At 57.8% G+C, this 22147-nt stretch overlaps 1 protein-coding gene across 1 annotated transcript; it reads right to left on the reverse strand.

Annotated features, from left to right (window-relative positions):
* Nucleotides 1-1922: 1922 nt before the first annotated feature.
* Nucleotides 1923-3992, reverse strand: LRRN2 (leucine rich repeat neuronal 2; the record flags this gene model as incomplete). Its single annotated transcript, XM_080633055.1, has 1 exon — nucleotides 1923-3992. The coding sequence occupies one exon, from the start codon at nucleotides 3990-3992 to the stop codon at nucleotides 1923-1925; it is 2070 nt and encodes a 689-aa protein (XP_080489181.1).
* Nucleotides 3993-22147: the final 18155 nt, after the last annotated feature.

A 22147-nucleotide genomic window follows, 5' to 3' on the forward strand; every position in this document is an offset into this window, starting at 1 on the left:
GCATCTCCACCATGGGACCCTCAGCAGGTCCAAGGGCTCTGTGAAAGAAGGAGACAGTGATGGAACCACTCCAAAAATCACTTTTATTGGGTGCTTAAAATAGAGCCTGGCACACAATGTTGTCGCTTGGCTTTGCTGGGACAAGCTCAGTTGCATGAGATCCACGATGCTGCTTGCACTGAGGAGGAGGGAGAGGGGCAGAAGCAGGGGAATGAGGAATTTTCTGTCTCTCCTCAAATGAAGGCAATAAATACATTATGGAAGAAAAAAGCGAAGTTAAACCTGAGGAGCAGCTCAGGAGAGTGGTTCATGGGGGAGGAACCAGTGCCCCGAGGTGGGACCTGGTGGGACAGGCTGGAGGAGAAGCCTTTCCCAAACAGGCCTTTGACATCCTAGATGGATGGGAGGGAGGGAGAGGACAGGAGGTGATGGAACCACCCCTGCTCTTCATCTGAGCATCTCTGAGAGCTGCATCCCTGCACAGTGCCTTGGGATGGAGCCTGCTGCTCCCTGTGGCCAGTGAAGCTACTTCAGTGCTGAATCCCTTCTGCTGCTTAAACCCCACCACCTTGTTCTAACTGGAGTTGCCTTTTTACTGTGCCAAGGTCCTCTGGACTCTTCAAAGCCCCAGCAACTGGGCACAACCAGCTCCACTCCAGGGAGTCCACATCTGCATGGAGACACCAACTCCTGGGGTACCTTCACCCCATCACCCCCAGGGCTGGCTGGGATGGGTCTTCCTGGTCTTTCCCATGGCAGGACCCTGGGCAAGCTGCTGGCCGAGCTCTGTGTACACTGTGCCAACACCACGGGACTGCACCAGGCTCTCGTGTGTGTTGGTAAAGGCACGCTGTGTTTGGGGCTGCCGTGAAACCCAGCCCAGAAGCCACCCTCTGACAGGCAGGGGTGAGGTGCAGGCCCAAGCAAAGGGATGGCTCATTCACATGAACGAGGGAGAGGAAGAGCTGATCAGATCTGCAGCATCAGATTTGGCTTCACTGCATCCCTTGGTTTGGCACATCCCAGGGGATACCGGTGCATCCTCCCCTTCACAAGCGCAGGGATGCAGGGGCTGTTCTACAGAGCGCTCAGTGTCTGCAAGGGGCTCCTACCATGAAGCCCTCCAGCCACACACCAGAACACAAAGGATTTACTTCCTTTTTTTCCCTTTAACAAGACCAGAAAAGCAAATTCCTCCCCCTCCCTTTTCTTCCCGGTTTTCCTCTTTTTTTATTCTTCAACATCACCCACAGGTTCACAAACCAGCTTTGAGCTCACACTGGGATGCAGGATCCCACCCGCTCCAGCCAGCCCCGTGGGGATGCCAACTGAGAGATGTGTCACCATCAGCATCACTGTTATTTTACCCTCCTCTCCCTTCTGCTTCCCTCCAGCCAACGACAGGGCAGGGAGGTGCCGGGGGGGGTTGTGGCCGATTATCTCAATGCTCAAAAAACGACCCAAAAAAGGAACAAAGAGGAGATGTATCCCAAAGGAAAAGGCCTTTTTGTGTTTCCAGACCAGGGAGTGTCCAGCGGAGGAGCCGACGCCGCTGCAGTGTCTGTGGTGCCAGGGGACATGGGACAGAAGGGGTGCTCCTCTGATCACCTGTATGGCTCTTCGACCGCTCAGGGCATCGTCCCCTCGGGCCCTGCTGAGCTCTCCCGGCTGCTCCGGAGCCGTGCCCAGATCCAGACCCTGCACATGGATCCGGACGGCATCAGGACCCCGCGGCGGCACTGCCAGCTCTCGGGCAGCGCCGCTGCTCTCCCATCGACCCGAGGTCACATCCATGGAATTCCCGGGGGTTTTTGTTCAGTTCAGGGCTTTTTGGTAAAAAATAGTTTCTCCCTCCCTGCCCCACCACCCCCGAAACCCCCCAACCCCCCCCCCCCAGCCCCACAGCAGCCCCACAGCAGCCCTCAGCAGTCCGGGGGGGCTGCCTGCACCTCCACAGCCAGGAGCTGCCCCCCGCGCTGCCCCTGAGCCCAGGGCTGGCTGGAGGGGGGGTAGACCACGCGCATGGCCATGGCCCCCCTTGGTGCTGCCCCGGCGCCATAGCGAGCCACGAGGCCGGCGGCGAGGAGCAGGAGGCAGAGGACCAGCACCATCAGGATGCTCCGCCTGCCCTCCAGGAGCAGGTAGCGCGGGGCAGCCTCCTTAGTCCTGGCGCTCACACAAGCCACCTTGGTCTGCAAGTCTACAAAGGCCACGTGGAGGCAAGCCCAGTACTCTGTGTCCTGGTGGAGCCGGGTGATGTTGTACGTGTGGGTGCCCATGGGGATCCGCGCTGCGTTGGTCATGTCCAAGTTGGAGCTAAGCAAGAAGCTGGACCAGGTGAGGTTGGAGGAGACGGTGTTGAGATGTGGCTTCCAGGCAACCAGGATGTGGTAGGCCTGGACGTCCGCCACCACCAGCTCCAGGCTGTCCTCGCTGAGCGGGAAGGAGCGGTTGACCATGATGCTGACGCTCTTGATGTCTGCCCCGACGAGGTTGTGAGCCACGCACGTGTAGAGCCCGGCCTCGAGAGCCGAGATCCCGCGGATCTCCAGCGTCCCTTCAGGATGCACCCGGTACCGCCCATCCTCCTTGTAGGGAATCAGCTTCACCCCCGAAGGGGTGACCCAGTAGATCTCCGGGTCGGGCTCTGCCAGAGCTCGGCAATGCAAGGAGACGTTGTCACCGTGGGCCGCCTCCAGGCGGGAGGGGAAGCTCTTGGTGGAGATGAGTGGCAGGCACTGGTCCGTCATCTCCCGGAAGGGCACGTCCCGGATGTGCCTCCTCTTGAGGTCCAGGGGCTCTGCGCACAGCGTGGACTGGGGCTCGATGAAGCGGATGTGGTTTTCCGTGCTGTTGACCCAGCGGATGACGCAGTCGCAGCGGATGGGGTTGCTGTGGATGCTGATCTCCTGCAGGTTGGGCAGGGACTCCACCGTCTGCTTATGCAAGGCACTTAGGGCGTTGTTGTTGAGCATGAGGGTTTCCAGCCGGGGAAGGTGGTGGAACGCGTTGGGGTGGATGAAGGACAGCTTGGGGTTGTTGGTCATATCCAGCTTGGTCAGCTCGGGGAGGTTGATCAAGGCAAACTGGTCTATGGACACCAGCTCCTCCATGTTGTTGAGCCCCAGCTCCTTGAGGTGCAGCATGTTCGTGAAGTCGCTTTGCTTGACCCTTTGCAATGGGTTTTTGTTCAGATCCAGGAACTTGAGGCCAGGAACTTGCTGCAGCGCCCGCTTGGGGACGTCCACCAGCTTGTTGTCATAGAAGGAGAGGCTCTCGAGGCTCCGCAGCCCCTCCAGCGCATAGTCCGAGATCTCCCTCAGGTTCATCCCGGCCAAAACCAGGCTCCGCAGGTTGGCCAAGGGCCTGAAGTTCATATCCAGGATCACATCCACCCTGTTCCCTCCGATCATGAGGATCTCCAGGCTGGGCAGCATCTGGAACCAGCGGCTGTCGACCGCCCGCAGCAGGTTGGAGTTGAGGTGGAGGCGCAGGAGGCTGCCGAGCCCGGCGAAGGCGCGGGGCGCGATGCTGCGGAGCTGGTTGTGGTTCAGGTAAAGCTCCTGCAGGTTCCCCAGCCCCGGGAAGCTGCTGTCGGGCAGCTGGGAGAGCCGGTTCTCCTCCAGGTGCAGGCTGAGCAGCTGGGGCATGCTCCGGAGGCCGAAGTCCCGCACGTCAGAGAAGCTGTTCTGCGACAGGTCCAGCTCCGAGAGGTTCCCCAGGTAGCCCAGCTCGCTCTGCTCCAGCCTGGCGATGTTGTTGCTCTGCAGGAGCAGGGTCTGGGTGCCCTGGGGCAGGTCCTGGGGCACGGCGGGGATGAAGAGGTCATTGCAGTCCACGGTGGCAGCCTCGCGGTACACGGAGCGGGGGGTGTACCAGGGCCTGATCTGGCACACGCACTGCGGGGGGCATTTCACCTTCCAGGGCACGATGGGGATGGCGGCGGCGGCCACCACGCAGAGCAGGAGCGAGCTGCTTGGGAAGCGTCTCATGTTTGGCTGGCGGGGACCAGCTCCCTCCGGGGCAGGAGCGCTCACAGGGCAGCGCCGGAGCGGGGCATGGGACGACAGCAGGGTGGGAACAGCATCCGCGGGATGGGATGCTCCATGCGAGCCCCTGGCAGGATCAGCCCCTGCTGCCGGCTGCCCGGCCTGGCCGCCCCTGCCCAGAGCACATCACAACCAGGGCTGGAGCCTTCACTCAGGGCTTCGCCTCCTCTTCCTCCCCAAATGGTTCATTTTTGCAGCCGGCTGCATCCTTTGGGCTCCTCCTCAAGGTCATTCCTGAAAGAGGCCCCACAACAAATTGTGTTAGAGGAAGCCTCATATGTGTGGCAAAGCCTCCCCAGCACCCAGCCCGGCCTCAACACGGACCAGCACCTCCATCCAATCTGTTTTATACCCATGGCATCAGCCGTGCCCTCCCGTCCCAGAGGCTTTGAGCGCAACCAGCCCACAGATGCTCTGCCCAAGGCCACCAGCACATGAGCAAGCACAACCCCTACATGACGGAGCCGCAGCACCCAAGGCAACCACCCAAAACCCCCAGGATGAAGCCCCCCAGATCCTTTTCAAGCACTGGCCCAAGGTGGGGGCAGTTTCCTGGGAGCAGGAAACTGATGGGGCTCACTCAAAGCTCCTGGGGAATGGAGAATCCCCTTCACCCCCCCCTTGCTGAGTGCAGCTCTGGCTTTGCCCCATTTCCTCGCACCCTTTCCAGGGAAAAGGGGTCGGGGCTCCTCTGTGGGGTGTTTGGTGAGGGGCTGGGGTGGGAAGGAGCCCCCCGGCACCTCCCATCTGTCAGCCGTGGGGCTCACAAGAGCCAGCTCCCTCCCCACCTTTGCTTCCTGATGCATTGTGGCTCTCCTGACCCAGGCTGACACAAATTAAACCAAGCCTCAAAGCTTCTCCCGGCTTAAAGGACTCCCCCACAGCAGGAAGGAAAGCGTTAAACCCAGCCGGGATGGGGAAGGAACGCTCCTCTCCCCCCAGCTCTGTTTTATCCCCATTTGCTCTCCCTGGAAAGCTCCAACCAAAGGTTACTGAGCATCACCTCATCCACACCTAGCGCCAGAATCGATCCCGCGCATCCCCTGCTGCGAGAGCATCAGTTTTTAAAGCATCTCCTGGAGAAACAGCATTAAAGCAGGGGAAGGCTCTATTGATTCCTGCATCCTCCTGATGGACCCACAGCTTTCTCTTTAAGTGCGCGGCACTGCTGTGACTGTAAATCCCTCCGGCCATACAGTATTACAGGATCTTTTCTCCTCAAAACAGTAACACAGCGAATGTGGGGGTTTGTTTCCTTAGGGCTGTGAGGAAGAGCCCAGCAAAAGCACCTTGTTCCAAACCCTGTGGTACAAGGTACAGGCAGGACAGAGCTCAGGAGGAATGGAGCTGACCCCCCCATAAATCCTTGGTTTCTCCCCAAACAGACTCAGAGCAAGGCAGGGAAGTGGCAGGACTGAGATCTGGGGCTAATGAATAGAGCGATGAGGCTGGGGCTGTGAGGGTGAGCGGGGTCTCGCAGGGGCAGCCTGCATCTCCTCCCCAGGACACAGCCGCTGCCTTGCAGGCGGTGGGAGACGCTGCCCGGGATAACGGGAGCCTTGGAGAAGCCAGGAGGAGGAAGGGGCAGAGCGGGAGGGCTGCTGGGGTGAGGTGCGACCAGGACACCCTGTCTGGGCTCTGGAGAGCTTCCATGTCCCAGCTCCCCACCAGCCCCCGGCTGCTATTCCGGGCTCTTCCTTGGCGTGGGCTCGGTGACAGTGACAGCAGGAGATGGGTGAAGCTTCTGCTCTGCTGCTTCTGCTGTTTTGTACCAAAAATACATCTCCAGGGGGTGTTGGAACATTCCCTGTGGTGCCCCAGCACATGGGGAAGTGGAAAATACCCTCTGATGCCTTTTGTTCCCCTGATCCCCACCCCAGGGATGTGACTTGGCTCTTCCCTGCTTCCTCAGCATGTACCCAATCCCTTCACCTTCCCAGGGCATTTCTGTGACTTCTACACTCAAGGCTGGATTTCTCCCATCTCCTTTCCATGCAGCTCACTGCAAAGTGGGATTGCAAAGGTGCTGGAGCCCCAGCGTGCCTTTGGTGAGGGTTTTACCCAGGGAAATGAGGCACAAAGTGCTCAGGGCCAGGCTCCGTGTGGCACCAGCCTGAATTTGCCATGATATCGTCTGTGGTGTCACTTGCTGATGGGGAACCTCTTTCCACCCCAGGCAGGTGTGCTCAGGGATGGAGAGGGGGAGACAGCGGAGAAATACGGAAGGAGAAGGAATAAGGGGGAATGAAAGTGCTACAAGGGGGTAAAGAAAGAGGAGCAGAGGTGAGAAGGAGAAGGAATGGGACAGAAACCACCAGGAGATGGAGATGAGATGGGGAGCATGGGAGACAGGGGGTGTGCAGCTGCAGGAGCAGTCAGCAGAAACCCAAGGAAAGGGTATATAAGGAAAAAACCAACTCGAAAAGCACTGAGAATGAGAATTGATGGAGCCAGGGAAGGGAAGAGTCTTTTATCAGCAAGTTTGCTGGAGGAAGCCAGGAGATAAATCACCCGGCAGAAGGAGCCTCGGTCTCGGAGCTCTCACCCCCTGCCTCTCTCCCTCCCTCACCTGTCCAATAGCCTGGCTCTGGAGATAAACGGCTGCAGCTCAGCCCGGGGCGCTCCTGCCCTTCTCTCTCCCTTCCTGGGCCAGCAGAGCCGGATGCTCCCGCCGAGCGCTGCCGGGCGGGAGGCGATGGGCGCCCGGCACCCTCAGGGGGACCCCGCTCTGCCCGTGGCTCCTCTGCACCAGCAGCTCTCGTGTCCCCACCGGCGGCAGCGACTCCGGCCCCTCCGCTGGGACCCGGAGCTCCCGCCGAGCCGCTGGGTGACGGCTTTGAGCAGCCGGAGCCGTGCCCGTCGCTCCCCATGCGCCTGTTGAGCCTCCGCGTCCCTGTCTCGGGCCCCGCCGGAGGCGGACGGGACGCGGCGGTTGGATGGATGCTGTGGGAAAACCCTCTGCCTTTTGCCTGTTACTCGATGGCACAGCTCGGGCCTGCTCCAGCCCGCGGGAGGAGGAGGAAGTGCAGGATCCCAGGATGGGAGGATGAGGATGACCTGGGCTTCGTGTCCTTCGCAGCCAGGGACATGCGCACGCTGCCAGTCCAGCCGCTCTGCACAGAGACAACATGAGGCCAAGCGGCACAGCCTCACCGTGCCCTCATCTCACCTCTCAGCCCTGGCTGCTCTTAGATCAGGACCTTCTGTGATGGCACATAGCAAGGTTTGTCCCCAGGCTGAGGTCACATCTCTCCCATTTAAACCTTTGTGTAAAAGCTTCACTTTTATAGATGATAAAAGCAGGAATTAAATAGAGTTCTGTATCAATTACTTGTAAAAGTTAGAAATAGGGTGCACTGCTGTTACCAGAAACATTCCTACATCATCTATCTGACGGGAGATGCTGCATTAAATCCTGGTCCCCATCAATGCCTGTCCCTGGATCCCCATCACTGCCTCCTCACCACAGGGCAGGATGCAGCCCACCTGATCTAGATCTCCAAGTACAGTTACAGTAGGGCAAAGCCATTCTCATCCCCATGAGGGATCATCTAATCACATCCTGGAACACCAGAGTGTTCGATGCAGCTGAAGGCCTTAGTGGAGGCTTGGCTGAGCCCTGCTCTCCTGTGCCCTGGGCTTTAATTTGCTCCTGCTGCTGATGGGAAACTGCTCCATGCAAAGGCATGGCCAGGGTAACCTGTGGGTCAGGGTTGCTGGGCTCAGTCCCCTCTCAGATCCATGCTGGGACTGTGGCAAAACAGTTCAGGTTTGCTCTTCCCAAGCCCTCACAAGCCTGGCAATGCAAGGCAATGGCAAAGCAAGTGCTTGCTGGGTTTGGAAACCAAACACATCCCCCACTTCCCGTAGGTGAAGGGGCCCAGTTGCTCCTATCTCTGTGCAAGCACCTTCAAAGCACCGGGGTGGAAAAGCGTTTCCTCTGCTTGGAGCAAAGATCCTGACACCGGGAGCTCTGCCCCCACGTCACACATCAGGAGCCAGCCCATAATAAAGGAGAGACACCGAATCCTAGCCCGTAACGTGGCAACAGCTCCCCCGGCACCCAGCAGCATCCCTCATCTGTATGCTCCAGCGCAGCCCTGCACCATGGCAACACCCTGCTCCGCACCCCGGGCGTGCTGCGGCCACACACAGCATTAGGCAGCTTCATTCAGCGGCTGCAAGGGGAGAAACTTTGTTTGTTCGAGGCCGTTCATTAGATCCGGGTGCATTGCTCGGCTCTGCTGCCCGCTTCCAGCGAGGGAGGCTGTGCCCTTCCTGCAGCTTCCCCCCTGGTTAAAGCAAACCAGTGTGGAGCATGGGGAACCCCTGCACAGAGACCCAGGGATGCTGCCTGTGGCCTTCTCCTGCAGCTCTGCTGGCAGGGAGAGCGAGAGCATCATTTCTGCTTGTCGAGGAGGCAGCCAGGAGATAAAGAGCTGCCGGGAGTGTACAAAGCAACCCACTGCCTGCACCTCGCTATCGAGCCCATCTGCCAGAGCCTCATGCAGGAGCTTCTTATCTGCATGCTGCTCTCCCTCCCTTTGGATGGTTTTTAATGAGGAAGGCTGGGAAATAAGCCTGTTGTTGCTCTTCTGTTGCTTCCAGGCTTTGGAAGGGTTGCAGTGGCTCTGCCTGCCTCCAAAATGCTCCCACAAGTTCCTACGGCTTCCCAGAGATGCTGCTGCCATCTTCCAGCACAGCCTTCAGCCTGGAATACACAGGATTTGGCTTTGCTCAGTCACAAACTGCCCGTGCAGCTGCTTTTTGTCCCATACTCATTGCCTAGGAATAAGCACAGTCCCATCCTGCTGGGATACCGGGTGCCTTGTTGCCAGGGATGCTCAGGAAGGAGCTGGGGTCCCTGTGGAGCAGCTTCTCCAAAACCCAGCTCTCACAGTGGAGCTGAGGCTTTCTGGAGGTTTATTCCTCATGGGGCTCATCCTCAGGGCTCTTCCCTGCTCCTCATCTTCTTCCCTGCCCCTTCCCTTCCTCCCTGGCAAGCAGCAGTTGATGCCAAGGCTCTCACTGGGGAGCAGCGCTGGGACTGTGGCTGCGCACAGTGGCAGGGACTGTGCTGGGGTGGGAGCCAGCTCCCCGTGTGACCCCCAAACCATGGCAGTAGAGCCTGGAGGCTCTGCTCCCATCACTGCCTTTGCCCCGCTGCTTTATCTATTCCCTGATAATCCCCCGCCTGCCAAGTGCCCTTCCCGACCGAGCCACTGCTTCCAGAGCTATCTCCAGCATCTTCTTCCTGAGTGGGAACAACCAATTTAGAGCTCTTCAGCTGCAAAAGCCATTGCTGAGCCTCCAAGAGCTTAGTGCAGGCTTTCAAATCGCATGTGCCTCCTTAAGCACCTAGAGGCTTTAGAAAACGCTGTCTGTGATCAGCGAGGTCCCAGCCAGGCAGGTGGGGAGCTCCATGTGCCAGCCCCAGCACTCACAGAGGGGTCCCAGCAAGGCAGGATGCCCCAAGCATCCCAAACCCATTCAACACCTTCATCTGCTGTGCTTCATTCCCACCTCCCAGCTCTGCAGCCACCACCAGCTCACAGGCACCACCTCCTAGGACCTTCCTGGCCAGGCTCAGCTCCACGCAGCCCAGGTCAGCGGCACAGAACACATCTCCCTTGCCCAGAGCAGCGTGCCCAACAGTGGGATCTGTGCTGGCACCACCATGCTGTGGCTGAGAGCCATTCCCAGCCCGGTAATGAGCTCTCCCGGTTCCTCCTCCCCACTGGCTGCAGAGCAAAGTGTTTAATAATTCAGGTGAGCTTTTGAAGTGTCTGGAAAACACCTCCAGCTCTTTCCTAATGAGCTCACCACGGACCTGCCGCCCAGGACCGGGTCTGGTCCCTCCACCAGCACAGATACTGAGCAAGCACAGGGAATGCTGCACTGGGAGAGCCCCACATTCCCAACCCACACATGCAGCACCGTGGGCATCTCCCGGCAGGATGGAGGTGGCCAGAGCCACATCCTGGCTGGTGCAAAGCAGCAGGGACACGAAGCAGCAGTGCCAAAGCTGGGCAGATTCAAATGAGATCAATGCCACAGAGAGCACAACCTGGTGCAAAGTCCCCTGTGGAAAATGGGCTCTGCTGGTGCTTTCCAAGCCAAACCCTTTCAGTGTGGCCCATGCTGGGGGCGAGGGCATTGCTCTTGGTGGTGGGGGAAGCATCCCAGCACTGCTGAGCTCCTCCGCCCTCTGGGAACAGCTCCCATAGTTCAGAACTGCCCTGGAGGCAGGAGAATCCCGGGAATCCCCAGCCCTGGAGGCACCAGCCCCAGCCCTGCTCCAGCAGAAATCTCTGCCTGCTTTGCCTGGTGGGACCGCAGGGATGGAGGCACCCATGGGTGACACCGTGGCTCGACCCACTCATAGTTTCTGGCTACAGGAGCATGTCCAGGAGCTGAGCCCGAGCCCTTTGCTCGCTGCAAGCCAGAAACTGAGCAAGACCAGCAGAGGCTCGTGGGGAGTGCCCCGGCCTGTGGAGCAGAGCAGATGCGATTCCCAGATGGCTCTGCCAATTCCAGCCAATAACGAGGATATTTCACACATCAGGCACTTCGCAGACACGTTAATGAGAGCAAACAAAGGCTCTGTGATGCAGATGAGGGGCTGCAGGGAAGCAGCTCTCAGAGTGGGCTTTGCCATGCTGCTCCTGGCAACCACGGCAGCTACCCAGGAGCAAGAGGAGGCAGGATGCCAAGGAGCCGTGACCTGCATGGGGCCAAGCACTGCATAAATACAAGGGAAGATGAAGGGGGAGCTTAAAGCACCACCCCTGCCCCTGCCATATAGTCCAAGTGTGGAGGGAAGGCAATGGAGGTGCCCAGGATGTTCACTGCTGGCTGCCAGGATGCAGCACATCCCACTTGTGCACAGGTACATGAGTCAGGAGCGAAGTCCAGTGGCCGTTCTCACCAGGCCAATGCTACTACAGAAGATCATGATCCGGGATCTTGCAGTTGCTTCAACTCCAGTGGGATGAGGAGCTTTAAGTGATGGAAATGCCACACTAAACCCTGGTTTCCCATGTGGAACACGCAGAGATGGAAACCTCACTGGAAGGGTTAATCCCCCCCTCCCTCCCCCTTTGCTAAAGGAGAGATTTCATGCCATGCTGTATAAATAAACTAATGTGATATTACAAAGGACTGCAGCTCAGTATATTAGATACCGCAGCACTGTTGCAGGGCATCTGTCAGCACCGATCACAGTGACTGATGACTTAGCAAGAACGGACCTGACATTTCCAAATGAGCTGTTTTGAGAGAGTTGTCATTCAAAGGGGAGCTAAACTGAAATAATAATGATAAACCCCAGATAGGAGCAGGAAGAGGATTGGGAACATTTGCTGCCCCTGTCCCACCTACTTAAGGGTTCCCAGCTTGGCAGCAGGACAACTTGGCACAGTGACGGCCGAGTGCATAGGATGGGAGGGAAAGTGGCTGTGGCCTCTCTCTAGAAGCAAAGATTTGCTGAGGCACGGCCCAGATTCCCTTTCCAGACCCAACCCAGAGCCTGGAGATGCAGCATCCCCCATGGCAGAGGTGGGCAGGAGCGCACATGCAGCCGGTGGGTGCATCCCCGGGGGGGTGGATCCCTGGGTGGGTGCTGCTGCAGTCAGGGTACCTGGGAGCTGCATGGGCAGGCAGGGGGGACAGGACACAGATGAGCTGCCATCGCCTTGTCTCGGAAGGAGCTGACAGAACACTGCCTTCCAACCAGGCACAGAAGCTGCTCTCCGCATGACTGAGCTCCGAGTGGATCTTGATCCCTTTCCAGCGCGGGAGGAGGGAGAGGGGCTGTTTTCAGAGCAGCTTTCAGATGTGTCATTATGGGTATATAGAAGGGCTGTAAAAAGCCAGATAAGCCCGACACAGGCTGCAGGCGAGCGTGTGCCTGTGCACTAAGAGAGAAGGGAAAGGCAAGAACCATTTCCAAGCAGGAACCCACAGCAGCAGCAGCAGCACCACAGCAAGTGTTCCTCTGCACAGCACAGAGCACAATAAAGGACTTTACCTTTCCTGTGCCTCCTCTGCAGCCACCTCCAGGGTATTTGCACCAAGCAGGGTAGGGACAGGAGAGAAGAGCTCGAACAGACGCTGCTGAGGGGACACAGGTGGGGCCAGGCTCCTCTGAGGGTGCAGATTTACAGCCCCAAGACTCCCCAGAATGAGCCCACTGCAGGGAAGAGCTCTCAGAACAGCAAAGGGAAGTCCCAGCTCACCCAGAGCTGCCAAACCCTTCCTCTGCCTGCAAAACACCTGCAACGATTAACCTGGGGCTTAATGAGCAGAGCTTCAACCCCCCCAGGCAAGCACCATCACTCAGCACCGCACAGGACCTGACCAATTTAATAGGCTCTAACGAGCTCCTCCTGGCCCTGACTGAGGCCCCATCATTACGTGATTGCTGCCCAGCCCCAGCGCTGAGTGACAGCTCCCGGAGCTGCCAGTCCCCATCCAGTGACAGCGGGGCCAGCGCTGGTGACCTCGAGCTGCCTGCGCCAGGTGGGCACCGCTGCTTGGGGCAGCCTAGGGGGGATGCGGGGCTGCATCCCCAGAGCGTGAGGGAGGGGAGGCCCTGCCCATCCTGCATCCAGCTCTGGGGACAGCACCACAGGAGGGACGTGTCCTGCTCCTGCTCTCAGCTCCCCGCCTGCTGCTTTTCACGGGGTGAGGCAGCAGAGCGGCCATGTCCCAGCGTGGGGCTCGAGGCCACTCAACCTCATGGGGTTTGGAGAAGTCCTGAAACCAGGTTTCCGTCCATCCAAGGGTCTCAGAAAGTCCATTCCTCTTTAAAACAAAGCTATCAGAGCTCCTGCTCCAGTCCGGGTAATCACCGCCTGCCAGCACCTCGTTCCCTCTGCAGTTTTAATTGCTGCTATTACAGAGCTGCAGTGCTTCACCCCAGAGGAGGCTCAGGCTCTCCATCAGGGTGAAGGAGCCCTCCCCTTAGTGCTTGTGTTAGAATTACCCTGCCCTTGGTGCCGGTTGGGGGGGAGCTGTGCAGACCCCGGTGCAGAACCTGCTCCCTGCCTGTTGCTTTGCCCTGCACTCAGTGATGCACAGAAACTGCAGAGCAGGAGGCGGCCGGGGCCGGGTTTCTCGGTGATGAAGGATGCGATGTGTGAACAGATCCAGCGCCTGGGGCTGCTGTATCCCAGTGACAGCTCCTGCATCCGCTTCCTGCTGAGGAAGAGAGGAAGGGAGGCTGCGAGGCTCGGGAGCTACGCAAAGTTCACCAAACTTGGATGGTTTTGCTCCTCTGGCATCAGGCAGCTTCCGACCTGAGCTCTGCCAGAGCCCCACTTAGTGTTCGAGCCCCAGCAACCACCTTCTTCAATCTCAATGAAGTATTAAAGTGAAAGGCAATTCGGTGAGGCTGTGAATTCATTAGAGACCACAGCGAGATGTAAGAGGTGCTGCGGGTGACGATGTGCCGGGGAGGTGGGGATGGGGTGGGGAGAGCAGGGGGCAGGCAGACACCTACAAGCAGCGGGGAGTTAAAGCCAGGGAGGGGGAACAAAACCACGTTGGTTTAGATGAAGATTAAATGAGAGTCCCTGCTTCAAAGGGCAAGCGTGAAAGGCAAACAGGCTGTGACAAATCAGAAAGCATGGACACAGGCAGCCAGTTCCCTTAAATACAACTTTTATTGGCCATGAGATCTGAAACCAAGCAGCCCTCAATAGGGATTAATGGCTTTCCTCGGCCTCCCCCAGCACTCTCCAGCCCAGGGAGGGTCCTGCTGCTGGCAGGGATGCCTGAGGGCCATGGGGCCCGGGAAGGAAGAGCAAGATGAGACTGAATCACTTAGCCTTCATTAGGGCAAATTAAAATCAGAAGCAAGATGACAATTACAATTTGTGACCGGTTAATTGTTTTCCTCTGAACCTGATCGTGCGCACAGCGGGGGAATTCATTGTTCCAAGTCCCAGGTGGGTTGGCTTTGGACCTTGCTGAGGAAGGGGAGCTCCAGTCAGGAATGCGGGCTGCACTGCCGGGCATCACCAGCCCAGGGGCTGCCAGATCCCCAGAGCCCCTCATTGGGCTCACCCTGTGTTAACTCCCTGCTCTATGGCACAGCAGTGCTGGACCTGCTGCCTCCACAGCACCCATGGTCCTCATCCTGCATGGTGGCACAGGGGCCTTGCCTGCACCCCCCAGCTGGGGAGAGCTCCCTTCACACCGGGGCGGGTGAGTGCTGCAGCCGTCGCGGCTCCGGCATCCATCCGGCACCGAGCGCGCTGCATCAAGCCCAGCTCCCATCAATCAACCTCCCTCTTCAGAGCATCCTTCTTGGTTCTCATCCCCTGGGTGCTCGGGAAAGGGTGTTGTGAGCGCTCGGGTGTATTTATAGCTGCTAATGGGGCTGCCAGAGAGGGGGAAGGTGCCGGGTTTCAGCGGAAACTGAGACCTCCTGCTCCTGCCTTCGCTCCAGCTTCCCACCCGCTGGGTTCCTGGCAGGCTCCTGTGTGCCACGGCGATCACTGTGTGGGCACCAGCTCTGCGGGGGGCTGCAGAGCCCAGGCTCGCACCAGCCCCGTGTCCTGCAGGCTGCAGCGTGGCTCTCCCGCAGGAACTCATCTGCTGTGATGTGCCCTCAGCGATCCCCTCCCCATCACTGCCCAGCAGAGGGGCCTTCCCCTTCCCCATCTCCCCATGTTGCTGATTAGCTGTGAGGTTCATGAGCATCTCTGTGGGAGCAGGGGACATCTCAGCCTGGTTCCCCACCACAGTACCACCATCACAGCCCTGCTGCTGCCCCTGCTCCCCGCCTGGCCCCTCTGCATCCCACACAAACAACGATGCAGCTCTAGAGCATCTCCCACAGGCTGCAGCTCCTGTCCCTGCAGATGGGTCCCCAGGAGCCAGGGATCCTTATCCCTGGGCTGATTTGAGCCACAAGCAGCTCCCGTTGGCCCAGAGCACGGAGCGAGGCGGCTGCCAGGGGCTGGGATGTGGTAGCTCCTGTGGCTATACACGCCTGTTGAGCTGCAACACGACAGCAATAGCAGCTCATAATCCCTGCAATTGTGTGTTTGTGCCTTGCAGCGCTGTGTGTGCTGGAGACACAGGTGCACGCCAGGAAATGATGATCTATATTGCCATGACAAACCATTTCCCTCTGTTGCACGTTGCAGAGACAGGGAAAGACCCTGCAGATTGTTGCGGTGGGAGGGAACACCGCCGCCGCAGGGAAACAGCTCCTTGTTAACCATTTGGGACAGGGGTTGCAAAGGAATCGTCTCCCATGTGCTCATCTAGAGGATGCAGACAGCTCCGAAGCTCTGGACACTGAGTCCTCTTGAAAAGCCAGTCCTGCAGACGAGCTGCGGGTGAAGAGGGATGCTCAGATCTCTTCCATTCATTTCTTCATCTCTCCAATCAGACAAACAAGGAGCATGCCTAGAGCTGCAGCAGGCTCTTGGAGCCTTCCTGTCTCAAGATGTTAAAGCCCAGAGAAACTTGTCCATCTCTGTGTTGCTCCTGGCTGCTTGGACACTCCAGTGTCCTCATCCTGTCCAGCACAAAGGCTTGGGCCTCATCCCAGCCTGTGGGCATCTCAGGCCCTAAATCAGGCAGACCAATGGCTAGATGCTGCCTGTGCTGCATCATCCCCGGTGACATTTCCTGGCAGACCCACACGCTAACAGGGAGGATGGATACCCCTTGACACAGCCTGGGGGTGGACATTAAGGCTGGCTCTTTTGCAGAACAGCCTCCGAAACCTCCTCCCTTCATTTACCCACCCCAAGGCTGAGGGCAGCATCCTCTGTGTGGGGATGCTCTAGGCAATGTCAAAGGATTTTGAGCTCTGGTACCCGCATGGTGCTGCACAGACCAGCTGTAAAGCCAACCAGGGCTACAGGCAGAGGGGAGAGAGATCAGGGAGGGCACATCCGTGTTCTTCTGTTGGGCAAAATCCCTGGAATAAGGCACTAACTCCCAGTGAGACAATGGGAGCGCTGGGGAAGGCGGCTCACAGCAGCCCAGGGTGCTGGGGCTGGAGCACAGGGGTGGCAGGAGCTGCTCCAGAATGTCCCCCTGGGATATGCTAGGAAGAAACATTTTGCCATCCCAGTGTTTTGATGTTAGTCCCTTCAGAGGGATAAATCACAGCTCTTTACACTTCCTTCAGCAGGGGAGGGGGTGTGGGGAGGAACAGGTTATTAAACAAAGCTTTAGAAAGGGAATGAATTCCTGGGTGTAATTAAACCCTAATCCACGGTGGGATCTCTCCTGTTATTTCTCTAGAGGTGCCTGCTGTTGGAAACAGTATTCCTCCAGCTCAGCAATCCTGCTGCAGGCAGGGAACGCTGCACAGACAGTGCTGGGGAACCAGGGACTGGCACTGGGGGGCTCAGCTCCATCTTTCCAGTCCATTCATGGCTTAAAGTGCTCTTCCAGGGGTGAAGGGAGCCTGGGACATCCTGCAGGGACACCCACTGGTGGCTGGGATGGGCAGGGGCACGGGCAGGGTTTGGTGCCACCAAAGTGATGGGCAGGTGACTGCAGCAGCAGTGGATGGGGGCAGAATGTAGTCACATCACACATGCAACAGGGGGAGAGCCCAGCCCTGCTCCCTTTGGTCTCTAGCAGAAGGAAGGTCAGGATGGGTGCGGCAGCTTCTGAGCACTGTGAAATCAGGGTAATTCCTAATTGCAGGGGATCTCACCCTGTTATCCTGCTGACACATTCAGGCCTCCTTAGGCCACATAGCTGTGATAAGGGGCTGGAGTTATAAAGCACCTCCTGAGGGCTTGAGGACCCCATGGAGTGACACAACAGAGCATCCCGATGGCATCTGTGGATGCAGGATGCTTCGGAGGAGCTGAGCCTGCCCGACAGAGACCTGGATCCCATCCTGCTTCCTGCCACAGACCACATCCCGAGGAGCTGTGCTCTGTTGCCAGGATGACCCTAGAGCTGCCTTAAGATTCCACCAAACCCCTCCGGGCTGCAGATGCCCAGGGACAGCCCAGGGACAGCTCAGTTCTCCCTTCCCTGTGTTGCATCCAGCAGCCGAGCTCAGTGCCTGCAGGCCAGGGGGAAGAGGAGAGAAGATCCAGCAATAACAAAGCAAGGACAAGAGCAGATCCAGGCTGGTGACAACCCATCAGACAAAGGGGACAGGCCCCAGCCCCTGTGCTGCAACAGCTTGTCACGGACCCCGAGAGCTCCCAAGACTTCCCATGCTTTTATGGGAGCTTCAGCGCACGCTGATTCCTGCTCAGGGTTAAACAATTCAGCAGTAACTGCAAACTCAATGTTTCAGCAGCTTATTAGGACACGACAGCCAGAAGGAGGACATGCGTGACATTAAAGGGGTGGACATGAAGCTGGTCCTGGCCATGCCAGTAGCTCTGTCCCCTGGGTCTCTGTTTACCCTCCATGCTTTTTCTCCTGTGCAGCACACAGAGGAAAGCCCAGGGCCAAAGCCCAGGTCCAGCAACCAGGACCTGGCCCTTGGGTGAAGGCAAAAAGACCCTGTGCTGGGGTTCACCCAGGCAGAGCTCAGATGTTCACCAGGGGACATCTTCCCTGTGAAGCACCAGGGATGCTGTTCCTGAAGCCGGAGGCACCACAGTGGCACCCCCAGCCCAGCCCAGGCTCTGGCCCCACTTAGGATGTGCCTGCTCTTAGGGCTGAAGGGAGAGGAGTCAACCTCCAGCAGTCAGAAAAGCAGCTGGAGATTGGTGCAAATGGCAAAAAGTCATTAGGAATCATAAGAAAAATGTACAGTTGCCATAGCAACTGCCAGCACGGCTTTGGGGATGCTGCACCCCCTCCTCAGGCGTGGAGCCGCTCAATGGGGATGGAGGCAAAGCCCTGGGTATGCCCAGAGAACCCCAGCTAGGAAGGGCTTGGGAAGTTGGGGTGGCTCCATGGCACTGCCCTTATGGGGCCTGGGGTTGCTGAGCCCCTCCCTGGGGAGCAGTGAGGCTTTGGCACCAGCAGAGACCACAGAGGTGGTTTACAATGGGATGGGGATGGTTTATTCCTCCCAAACCACGATGGTCCTTCCGGCACCATGAGCCAAAGGGGCTGCACATCTCTCATTGCACCCAGCCATGGGAAGGACCCAGCGCCCAGCCCTCAAATCTCCAAGTTTCCTGCATTAGGGTCCCACTGCCCATAGGTGAACCTCAGGGCCCTTGGCGGCTGCTAAAGGTCCCTCCCCAGAATGAAACATGGAATGGTTTGGATTGGAAGGGACCTTAAAGCTCATCCAGTTCCAACCCCTGCCACAGGCACCTTCCACTAGAGCAGGGTGCTCCAAGGGATGGAAGAACCCTTCACGGGTGAGGAATTGGGCTTATTCCTGGCAAACCCCACATGGATTTATTTTAATTAAAATCATCTCAGTGGCTGCTGGAAGCCTGGGGGCAGAGGAAGGGAGAAGGGAATTACTGGTGGAGAGGGAATTATCCTGCAGGACCAATGCTGTGAGGAGCTGGGGCGACCCAGACCCTGGCATTGCTGCGCTGGAGCCAGAGCTTTGAGCCAAGAAGTGACCCTCGAGTCTCTTTGCTTCCCTTTCCCATGCTAATTCCAAAGCCCCCAGTTCCCAGGGCTGCCATGCAACAGGAAAACATGGTCTCTGTGCTTGCCGCCTGTCACAGGAGGAGACAAGCTCTGAGCATGGGCAGAGCAGAAGATGCTGCTCTCCATCAGCCGGGAATCACAGCCCTCGACGGTCCCACGCGTGTCCCCCCTCCCGCAGCTGCATGTGACTGGCGGAAATGTCACCCACTTGTCCTGAATTCACACCCAGCCTCTCCCCCCGGGAGCTTTCTTCCCGCTTATTCCCAGAATTAGCTCTCTTCCGATGGGGATGAGTGGCTCATTGCCTCTTAGTCATCCCGGGCTGCTGCAGAGAGCAGCGAGCAGCACCGTGGGGCAACCCTGCAGCAGCACGGGCTAGGGAGAGGCAATTCCTGGCTGCCTGCAGCCCCGAGGGCAAGAGGGGAATGAGTGGCTGCCTGTGCCTCAGCACGGTGGGGTGTGTGGGGCCTTCAGCAGCGAGTGGGGTGTGCCCCTGTGATGAATCCAGCTTCGGGAACAGCATCCCTGGTGCTTTGCTAAGTCATGGCTTGGTTTTTCCCTGGAAGGCGGATGGAAGGCCAGGGAGGGTCGTGGGGTCTGGGAAGCAACGGCTTTTAGGGGGCAGGAGCCAGAGAAACAGAGAACAACAGCCCTGTGAGGAGCAAGAGGGGTTGTGTGAACACCCCGATCGGTGGGGTCTGAGATGCCACTTCCATGTCCTGTTTCCAGCCACGCTGGTGGGACACTGAGCTGCTCCTCAGTGAAACTCAGCACAGGGAGGACTCAGCCCAATCAACCCTGGCTGCAAACTCACCCCTCCCTGCTTTAGGAACCACTCAGTTCCGCAGTTATTCCCAGGTGCTGCCCAAGGAGAGCATCCGCACCAAGGACACCAGGAAAAATCAGATGGCATCAAGCATCTGTATCAGCCCACGCCATGTGCCGGGAGAGGCTGCTCCATGAGGACAGAGCCCATCGCCCCTTCCTTGCACACCCGCTACTGCCTTTGGCCTCACGCCCTGCCCCATCCCTGCTTCTCATCCTTAGAAAAAGGAACTAAAGCAAAGCACAGCATGGGGCTGCTGAGCCAGGGAGGACAACAGCAGCCAGGGAAGGGGGGACAAGGGGGTCTGCGGCTTCCCAGAGATGTTTAAGCAGCACAGAGGGAGTCAACAGCATTCAAGAGCCACGAAGCTGGAGCATCACTGAAACCCTTCTGCCTTATCCAGCAACAGCTTCACGGGCAGGGAAGAACAACAACTCTTCCAGCACAGAGCAGGACTCGGGCGCAGTGCTCCAACCGAGCAGCATCGCCATGGAGCCCACCCTGGACCTGCTCCTTGGTGCTTCCAAGGGCTGGCTGCGGGGTTGAGCCCTGCCGCAGGGTGGGAAGCAGAGCAGCCATGGGCTGCAGCTTGGCGCGGGCGAGCTGGAGCTGCACAGAGCCCTGCGCCAGTGCAGTGCCGGGACAACGTGCCCGGCCCCAGCACTGTGGCAGCACGTGGGAGGTTGGGAAAGTGACTCAGAAACAGGACTCAGAAGGATTTTCCATGGGAATAAGAAGCTCCACTGTGAAATGCAGCTTCTGATCGACGGCGGCGATTTGCGAAGCCGGATCAAATGCTGCAGATCCTCTTTGGAACAACGAGTCCAAAGTCCAAATGGGCTTTTCCAGTCAAGGGGAAGGATGGGACTATGCGCTGCCAGACACTGGTTTGAACAACCAAACGGTTTGATTAAATGTGATAATCTTACTATAACAACTGACCAACCCCCAATGGAAATGCTGGGTCCAGCACACACTAAATGGGTTCATTTTCATGTTGCACACATAGGGAAACCCCCCAGTTTTTCCTTTTCAGGTGGTTTTTCTCCTTTGAATTTCCCCCCCTGTATTCCCAGGCTGTTGATCTGTAGCCACAAGGTCCTGCTGGAACACAGGACAGAGCAGAGATGGGCTCTGGGGCAAAGCTGCTTTCTTCCTTTCTTTCCCCAAAGGAGGGAGCTGGAGTTGGTTCATCTCTGCCTTTGGGAAAAGCTGGTTCAAATGGGAACCCCCTGTAGCTGGTTACAGATTCCTCGCTGATGAAGGCTTTTACAGTCCAAGCAAGCAGGAAGTGTCACAGGACCCAGTGGCAAAACCAGAACCCAAACCCAGGCTCAGCTTTGGCCAGCAGGAAGGACAAAGCTCGACCTCACACACGAGTTTAATCTTGGAGTGATTTGTTTTATGGCTGGTTGTAAATGCCACAAAATAGGGTTTTCTGATAGCACCTGGGATAGGCTCTGAAAGCTGATGGGAGCCTGGATGGGGTCAGGAGCCATTGGAGCCATTCTTTGCTGCTGGAGGGGGGAGCTGGCATTAATTCCAAGTAGAGCCAGTGAATAATTTATCAGAAGTAATTTATTGACTAAGTTTGTCCCTTTTCCCTGGCTGGGTTAAAAGCACCCCCCGTGCACAGAGCCAGCACCAGACTTAGGCACCACTTAAGTCCCAATTAAAGCCCTTTGTGAATTGTCTGGGAACGGATCCCAGTTTTCCCGGTTTTTTGTTTGTTATTCAGCGTTAGGCGCCAAGCAGAGCCGACACAATTCCTGCTCGGCAGCGTGTTTGCAAACAGTTCCTGGGGAGCACCCACCGCAAGGGCTCCACGCTTCGAGGGGACAGGGGGGTTACTTGTGCCCCCATCCCTCCCTGATGGGGATGGCGCCGTTTGTGGGACCTCATTTCCCACATCCAAGAGCCCCAGGTGCTCACCACCACAGTGGAAAATGGCAGGGGGAAGGCAGCGGGGCTGGGGCTCTCCCTCCTGCTCCGAGGTGCAAGCAGAGCTGTTTTCTCAGCCATTTATCGCCTTCCTAAAACCCACTCACTGGAACAGCCTCTTACAAAACCCACTATAAATATATTTATCACAAAATACTCTCTGCCGTCAACAGCCACTAAACCTGCACATATCCCTCACCACCTATGAGCTGGCTGATGTCCTGGAACAGTCGGGCATTTCAGCTGATCCAGCACAGAGGGATGCTGGAAGGGACGCATGTGGGAATGGATGGAGGGGGCCGTGGGCAGAAGGGCAAAGGGGGGATGTCCTGGGTTCATAACTCAAAAGCATCAGCAACCAAAGCCTGAGCTCAAAGGCAGAGCCTGGCGCGGGGCCGTACGAACAGCGCCCAGCTCCCATCTCAAGGAGAAGTTTTCAGCTCACCTCATTGTGATGTTTCTCCTGATGCTCTTCTCCCAGCAAGCAGCAGACAGCACTGAGCTCAGCAGCAGCTCTGATTCCCTGTCTGGTGGCTTTCCCCAGCCAGGGATGGGCAGAGCCGCAGCTTTTGATGCAGAGCACAGCGGAGGGAAACAACAATTCCATTTTCAGGAGAAAAACCAGAGCCGTGGGGTGCCCTCCGCCCCATGCAGAACAAAGGAAGAGCAGCCAGGGGTCAGGGCCGGAGGCCTCGCACTTTGTCTTGGGTGGAGGGCAGTGAAACAGCCCCTTAAGGTGTTTCCTGGCCAAAATGACATGAGAGCAAGA

Source organism: Psittacula echo (assembly GCF_963264785.1).
Source record: "Psittacula echo genome assembly, chromosome: 22".
Classification (NCBI taxonomy): Eukaryota; Metazoa; Chordata; class Aves; order Psittaciformes; family Psittacidae; genus Psittacula; species Psittacula echo.